The sequence below is a fragment of the Aphis gossypii genome, chromosome 3, assembly GCF_020184175.1.
Source record: "Aphis gossypii isolate Hap1 chromosome 3, ASM2018417v2, whole genome shotgun sequence".
In the NCBI taxonomy this organism is placed as follows: domain Eukaryota; kingdom Metazoa; phylum Arthropoda; class Insecta; order Hemiptera; family Aphididae; genus Aphis; species Aphis gossypii.
In genome coordinates, this window is record NC_065532.1 from 8,239,480 (window position 1) to 8,248,380 (window position 8,901).

Consider the following 8,901-nt stretch of genomic DNA (forward strand, 5'->3'; position numbering starts at 1 on the left):
CTACTAGTAATAAATTATATTAACAATGCTGCAAATGTCACGAGTCACTTCAAGGCAATTATGTCTTAGTTACTTATAATAATTTAACCTGAAGACGTAACAAACGGTTTTATCTTGAAAGTTTATGTATCAAAATTGAAAAAAGAACTTGGAATTCCTAACGGCTTTCATTCGACCCACGATGTAGATAAAATTTTATCTACACCGTGCCGAGAACAAACCACGATTGAATATTAGTTTTTGTCACTACCTAGATAGCGCTGTAAAATACGATTTTTGTTTTATTTTTATCTAATTTTTCGATTTTAAAGCATTAAAACCAACCGTACATCCGCATGACATACTTATTTACAAATGGTGTTTACTTGACTACAGTGTTTATTTCAGCCATAAATAAATATTTATTATTTACGTTATTTAACATGCTCATGGACTAGTTGTGGTCCACGGTGTTCATATATTCAACAAGTAATCATCGTTATTATTGATTCATAAATTGGACTACTGTTTTTATTTACAATTCTTAAAGAAATAGAAAAATAAAGTTAATAACATAGTTGTTGAAAATTTAGTTTATTTCAAATTAATTTAACACTAAGGCAATTTTAAGCAAAACTAAAAAAATTAATGTTTGATGGATCTATTAACTATTTAGACATAAAATACCTATTGTAAATTCTTGACCGAAGGTACTTTAATTATTAAAATTACCTACATGTAAGTTCCGAAAAAAATACTGAAGATTTTTTTGATTAAAATCTACAAGAAAATCCCATTTAAATTGTTTTGTTCCATGCTTTTTTTTAGATATTATGTACATTGTACAATGTATACTATAAATTTGTGCATACATGATTATAATAAATTTTTAATATGATGACAAAATATCGCCAAGTACTTATTTACTATTCGTTGAAGAATGTCTACCGATTCTTTATTGCTCTCTAAACTATTCTTGTATAGGTACCTACCTAAATGACTCATTTATATCAATAACTTTAGCAGAATAAATACTGATTAATGTCAATAACTTTAGAAAATGAATTATTTTTACAACAGCACCTATATACTAATATTTTTATCTAATTAATTACGCATTTTGTATTATATCTTTTAACTGTTGTGAATAATATGTACAAATATTAAATCACTTATTTCAATTACTTGGCAGTTGGTAATCATTGAATTAGTTAAAATCAAGTATTAACATTATCTTTCAAGAAATTATAAAATATTTCATTCAGGTGGTTTTTTATCCAACGGCCAAGTATGTAATAATATTATCATAGTGAAAATGTCATAACATCATCGAGTGTAATACTGAATGCTGATGTATTAATTCATATAAATATATCTTTCATAGTTAAATTCGGCCATTTTATACTTTACAATTGAACTAATAGGTACAATATAAATTGAAATAGTCATTTTTTAACAATGTCAATTGGTTATAAGCTGGTTGTTGTAGGTTTTATTTTATATTTTAATGGTATTAGCTGTACACCTTTGTCTGAAGTCAATCGTATTATACACCTAGTGAATAGCATTCCGAAACACTCATGGAAGGTAAGATATATTTGAACTAATTTATAAACGGTTTTCACCTGAGGTGTCTCGCAATGTTTTTAATAAAATCATGTACTATGGTACCTATCCTTTTTTGAATTATTTTCCTGTCCCTATAACCCTATTTCATTAATTCTAAGAAAAGATGTAGGAACATGTTAAATTCAAGGACTTAATTTAATAAACTATGTGTATATAAATAAAATGAATATAAGATATTTAATAATCATTAAAATATTTAAATATAACAGTATTTAGACTGTTAACCTTTTTTAAATAGTTTTGTTTTTATTAGATATCTACCTAGGTAATTGAATGTATAAAAAATATAAACAAAGTGATAAGCAAGTTACTAAAATAAACAAGTTTAGACTTTGAAAACAATTTAATTAGGTAGGTACCTATATAAGTAGAGTCTAATTAGTTGCATGCACCTATCAAAGTAGGTAACCGAGTTACATTAATTGTAACTTGTAAATTATAATAATCAGTTAAATATGTTAATTTTTAAGTTATGTTTTATTTAAAAACGTTACATTTTTTATGTAACTTTAATAAAAGATATACACATTTATGGTCTATAGTTACATTTAAATAATAATAAGGAAGTTTTTATCAAAATTTTAAAATATTTTTTTAGAAATAATTTAAGCTAGGTATAAAAATTAGAGGTTTTAAAAAATTTAAAGTTAGAATAGAATCATACGTGTTAATTCATACACTGAACTATAGTTAGGTTCTTTATCTTTACTCTTTAGTCTTTGCTTTTTATATTAGTAGGTAGATATATTATAAAACTTAAGTGATAGGTAAATGCATTATTCTATTATATAATAAAAAAAATATTTATAATATTGGTGTATAAACGACAATCGTATTATTTATATTTGTGTAATTGACAGTTGACACTTGACACGTTCATATTTTGTTTTCATGTCAACATAATATACTTATAAGTTATAACCAGATTACCTATACCTACTTACCAGTGGCGTTCTCAGGACTTTTCAATGGGGGGGGCTCTGTCCCCCACACCCCCCGTAATCATAATAATTAGTGTAATTAAACATTAGTTATAACAATTATAAATGTTAAAATGTCTATAAATAGCATTAAAATAAGCGAAATATTTTGAAAATTTAATCATGTAAAGAAAATGCAAATCTAAAAACTAGTGAAATTTTCAAGTGTCTACGACTTATACTTTTTGAATAATAACGAATACCTATTTAAAATCGCTTGAGGATAAATCATTATCGTTACGGGATTTCATAAAAATTTAAAACTCAAACGTTCATAAAATTTTTCCTATAATGATGTTTCGAGTTTTCTCTATAGTTATTTGAAGGGAAACTTATGGACAACTTAGTGTTGAATTTTTTTAACCTTAGAAATGAATAAAAAAAATGTTATGATTTTTCAACTACAAAATTACTTGCAAATTTTCGCGATTTTGACATATACCATAAAATTTTAAACTATAAACGCGTATAAAAAAAAATTGTAACCAACGATTTTTGATTATTTTTTTACTACAATAAGAACAACTTATAAGGAACCTTGTATTAAATTTTCAAGTTTTTTTTTGAATACCCAAAATTTTTTTATCGACATTTCAAAAAAATATTCTCAGAAAAATCAAAAAATTTAGTTGTTTTTAAATAACTCAAAAAAATTCAAAATATTTTGAAAATTTTTCTGTATATAGATGATACTTATATAAAGATTTGGGGAAAATGTCAAGTATTTACAGTGATTAGTTTTTAAGTTACAGCCATATGAAAAATTGATTGGGTTGAAAACTAGTTTTGCGTAAAAATTCTCGTTTTTCCGTCATTTTTTTTTTTGTTTTTCTCGATTTTTTTGAAAAATGTTGGAAAATGTTTACTTTTGATCTCTATATTTCACCAAGGATATTCACTTTACCATCGTAAACCACCCCCAAAGTTAAAATCAATACATTCATCACTTTGTTTAGAATCTAAAAAAATAAGGTCAATGGGGGGATCCCCCGTTCAAACCCATGACCCCCCGTGAGTACGCCCCTGATACCTACCTATTACAATTATTTACCATTTGTTGTTTATATATTTTATATAGCTATGTAAATATGTATTATGCTATAACCTATTTACATTAACTAATAGTTATTATCTTTCGTAATATTTTATAACCAATTTTTTTTTTTTAATAAATGTTTATGTTAATACTTTTAAATTATAGTTATAACTTACCTAAACATACCTCTTATGAACTGTTTATATAAACAAATAAGTACCTACTACCTATACGTAAGGTTAACCTAACGGAACAGTGTCATTAGTTTCTCGAAAAAAATATTATAAATAATTAAGTAATTTGTAACTACTAAGTACCTAACTGTAACCATAGCTATTATACTGATAACAGTGATAGCGGTAACTATATAGTTACAGATTTCCAATGTATCTTATATCTTGAAACTATATAGTTGAAAAAATTTAATGTAACTTATAACTTCTCAAAAATAATCGAGTAGATATATTATAAATGCCTATAAATTGAATTCTCTGCAACTTCCAAGAGTAAACGAGCTTGTATTACATTTTAGGTTAATACATATTTCACAAAAGCACAATACCTAATACCTATAGTATTTAAATAATATATCATACATATTATCTTTACGTATTGAATTGGTATTAATAAATAATAATCAATATATCAATAAATTATTTAAGGCTGGAATAAATTTCAATCCAAGTTTTTTGACTAATGTTTCACGTCTCATGGGAGTTCTACCAAGGAATAAACTAAGTGAAAAGGACACTTTACTTACATACGATTCACCCGTCGGTTCTGAACCTCTGCCGGAGAGTTACGATGTTACACAAACATGGTCTGAATGTAAATCGGTTGTTTCAATCAGAGACCAATCAAATTGCGGATCTTGTTGGGTAAGGGGTTTCATTACATTTTACAATTTATTATTAAACGATTAAAAAAGTCTAATCAGGCATCTTAGTATATACTTATATATATATATATATATATATATATAGTTTATTGAAGTATAATATAATATATTATATACCTAATCATAGGCCCTATCAACCGCTTCTGCATTTAGTGACCGTCTATGTATCGCCTCAAACATGGATTTTAATAAAGTCTTATCTGGCGAGTATATAAATTCGTGTTGCAATGGTAAATGTGGTGACGGATGTAACGGTGGGCATCCAGAAAAAGCATGGAAGTATATAAAAAAAAATGGACTGTGCACTGGAGGTGAATACAATTCTAATGAGGTTAGTGTCGTATGTAATTGTAGTAAAGCTTTTTTTTACATATCCAAGTATTTTTTTCTTTGAAAAATGCTTTCATTTAGGGATGCCAGCCATATAGTATATTTCCTTGTCCAAGAAATTCGAATTCTTGCTCAAAGGAAAATGAAGATACTCCCCAATGTTATAAAAATCAGTGTACCAATTCCATCTATGAGATTCCATTATCATCAGATCTGTATTATGGTAAATATTAAATATTTTACTGAATTTTAATTTTACTTAATAAATTGTCAATATAATTGTTAATATATATTAATATTATTGTTGGTTTTCATTTTTTATTTTGTAGCTACTAAAGTGTATTCTGTTAAACCAAAACCGGAAATAATTATGAATGATATATATAAAAACGGACCTGTTGTTGCCGCAATGAAAGTCTATGAAGATTTCGTACAGTATAAAGGAGGTAAGTTCTTATGCAGTACTTATATATAGTTATTAGTTCCTATTATCACATTTGTACGAGTTGTACGACTAACCAGTTACTACTGTTTGTGTCCATTGCAGTATTGCATTAATCCATGATAATTTAATTTATATTTTTATTTTTAGGAATATATCAGTATACGGCCGGTGCATCAAAAGGCGATCACGCTGTTAAAATAATGGGATGGGGTCAAGACGACGGAATAGATTACTGGCTATGCGCTAATACATGGGGTACTTCTTGGGGCATGAGAGGAATGTTTAAAATCCGAAGAGGCAGAAATGAATGCGGAATTGAAAACCGTATAACTGGCGGATTACCGAAAGTGTAAAAACGAAATAAGATGATTGAATGATTGATAAATAACTACATATCGCTAATAACGTTTTTTAAGCATCTTGCCAGTTACCACACATACATCACATAACATAAAATCATCAGGGCGTTTTCGGGCAGGAATTTTGAAGATTGACATTTCAATAGCTAGCCCTCCACCCAAATAGGGGCCAAAAATAATTATTAATTATCAATTATAAACAAATAGTTAACAATAAAAAAATAATTATTTAAATACAATTTAAAATTTGGATCGATAATAATTAGTTGTAGCTTTAACGAACTGTATAATGATACTATTATTTTCCTTGAATGACGAAATAATTATGGTGTTAAAATATTTTTCGACGGAATTAACGTATTTTTCAGGTCAAAAATACGTACTGGTGGAATTTTACATGTTATAAATCTAACTCTAAAATCAACTATATCTGGAAATCGGTGGAATTTACAAACGCCAGTTCACCTATACATTATAATGGGTATATATATATATATACCTACTGTAAATAATGTATACCTACTTATAAGTCCTTTATCAACTAGATCTTGATGCCGATATTTATTGTGGCTTATAGCTTGATTATTAGCACTTAGATAAGAAAAATACCTACAAAATCATCACCCCAATCGGTGTCTATTTACCTTAAAATCGATATCCAAATACTGTTTCCCAATATTTAACGTTTAAATAGTTCTATACCATTCAATTTTTTTATAACATACATTTTTGTGAGAAATATATCACAAATCCATTTTCAAATACAAATTAAATTTAACGCTACAAGTAAAAAATAAATATGATTAATAGAAATCTTATTAAAACTTAAAAGCTAAATCGTTTTAAGTATATTTATTTCAAGTATAGACAAATATAACATGTTGTACTTAACATAAAAATGTTTACAAAACTACAAAATCAAGCTATAATAGTAATAAATAATGATATTTATTTTAAGTGAGTTAAATATTGCTATAGTCATTTAAAATTTAAATTTAAACAAAGTATAGTTTTTTTTAAAAAAATATTGAAATAGTAATTACCTATTCTATCGGCAATCATTTCAATCTAGAGACGTTTGAAACTGATTTGCAAGTACCAAATATTGAACTTCTGTTATAAAAACAGTATAATAAAGTAAAACCACTTTTAAATAACATAAATACCTATTATGTTTGGTTTCTATTATAATTAAAACCTTAAGATACTCATAATTTTTATACAAATGTTAAGTAGGTAGGTAAGAACCTCCTGCTACTCGCGTCAGGTTGTAATAACGTAAGGAATATAATTGTAGAGTAGGTACTGATAAATGACATTACCAATTTTAATCGAAATGCTTTTACACGCTTAACAACAGTAATTAAAACACGTTAAATATTTTACCACACATAATATGAACCACCTTACTGTTAAATATTATAAAAAATTAAAAATATATAATTATAATATCAACAATAGGTAGGTAGGCCGAAGGCGTAATTTTAATTTAACGCTACAAAGTTTATGTAGTTATACTTGTTCACTTATAATATCTCTACGATGCGTCATGCGTGTATTCTCTTCCCAATCCTAATTCCTAGTTATCCTGTATTTATATATATACATAGGTACTTATAATATTTAGCCATCTAACTTTTTTATTTTTAATATTTTTTACAATTTGCAGTAGGTACATAGGTACTTACAATTGTATTAAATAATATGTAACTGAGTAAGTGCGACTGCATTCAAAAACAATTTAAATCAAAAAATTAAAATTATATTCTTGTTATATTTAATTAATGTTAATATTAATATTATGCTACTGGCTACTTAAAAATAAAAATGTCATATTTTTTCATTATTGAATCACTAGGATTGTAAAATACACATTATTGATGATAGATCATTGTCGATTTTATTTAAAATGGGCGTACAATTGAAAATATTTTGATCCAGTAATTTATTTAAAAACAGTGTTTTTATTATAAACGTGAGTATTTTAGACAGTGAAAGACTTAATATAGGTACTTAATATTTACCTACTACGGTAAATATTACTCCTTAAAGATTCGACTATGTCAAGATACAAGACATCATTTTGTGTAAAATGTGGTCAAAAAACTGGATGGATTATTCCAGTGAATTTGAGAATGACAAGAAATAGAACTCCTGTATTACGTGGGAAATGTTGCAAGTGCAGATGTAATAAATCTACATTTGTTTCTTTATGTTATTATAAAATGCAAATGCGAAAGTGGTAAGATTTTAAGTATTGTATGCACTTCAAATAATTACATAAACTTAAAAACTTAATAAAAACTACATTTAATATTTATTAAACTTTTATTAACTTAACTATTAAGAGTTAACCAAAACAAGATCTACATTGTTTTCAAAAAAAAAAGTTAGCTTATATGTTAAATTTTATCTAAGTATAATATATATTTTTAGCAAGCGATCTGGATCACGTTGTCGCAGGTAATATAATTAAACACAAGATGAAGATACATATTGTACATTTGTGTATGAAAACTATTTGATGCATAAGTAAAAATATTGATTTTTAATAAATAAATATCAAAAAAATAAAAAAAATATGATGTTTTGTATTTATAATTATATATATCCATTCCATTTAAAAAAAGTATTTTTACGTAAATATTTATAGTTGAAAAATGAATTTAATAAAAATAGTTTCATTATAAGTAGATATAAATACAAGCGAATTATAAGTTGTAAGTTTTATTTTAATTGTTTAATAAGTAATGTGTAGGTACCTATATACATACATAGGTAGAAGATATAAATTATTACTTGATCTGTCAATGACTTTTACTATTGAATAAAATACTAAAATGTCAATATGAATTTTTCTTTTAATTTTAAATTAGACTATTACATTCAAATTCGCTAAATATATTTAATTTATTATAATAATTTTCCAAATAGCTCATTTTGGGAGTAACCATTGTAGTTGAAATAATTAAATAGTACATTCATAAAATCTTTTTCTATTTGTGAGGTACATGATGGATAATTTTGAACACTATTGACACATATTTTCGTTTTAAAGTACTACAGTGTTGAATGTTGTATAACTGTTTTAAAATTGAAATTTATATATGTATATACATCTGTATCTGCGTTTCGATACAGGTAAGCCAATATTAGTGGAGATTGTAGGCATATGTTGGTTAAATTCTAAGCCCGTCTGAGGTATAAGCAGCATACACAGTGTTAATAATTAGGAATTAAAAATA

The 8,901-nt window shown here is 25.9% G+C and overlaps 1 protein-coding gene across 1 annotated transcript; it reads left to right on the forward strand.

Moving 5' to 3' along the window:
- Positions 1-1,206: 1,206 nt before the first annotated feature.
- On the forward strand, positions 1,207-8,236 carry LOC114118922 (cathepsin B-like cysteine proteinase 4). Its single transcript, XM_027980354.2, has 7 exons — positions 1,207-1,566; positions 4,287-4,502; positions 4,650-4,853; positions 4,934-5,075; positions 5,182-5,298; positions 5,445-7,898; positions 8,093-8,236. Exons 1-6 carry the CDS (start codon positions 1,438-1,440, stop codon positions 5,648-5,650), a joined length of 1,014 nt encoding a protein of 337 aa, XP_027836155.2. The 5' UTR covers positions 1,207-1,437; the 3' UTR covers positions 5,651-7,898; positions 8,093-8,236.
- Positions 8,237-8,901: the final 665 nt, after the last annotated feature.

What these genes read in the sequence shown, in the direction of transcription:
- LOC114118922 (XM_027980354.2), top strand. Translation starts at nt 1,438, where the DNA reads ATGTCAATTGGTTATAAGCTGGTTGTTGTAGGTTTTATTTTATATTTT. An exon ending in TTCCGAAACACTCATGGAAG is followed by an intron (nt 1,567 to 4,286) that starts GTAAGATATATT and finishes AAATTATTTAAG; the next exon opens with GCTGGAATAAATTTCAATCC. An exon ending in ATCATCAGATCTGTATTATG is followed by an intron (nt 5,076 to 5,181) that starts GTAAATATTAAA and finishes TTTATTTTGTAG; the next exon opens with CTACTAAAGTGTATTCTGTT.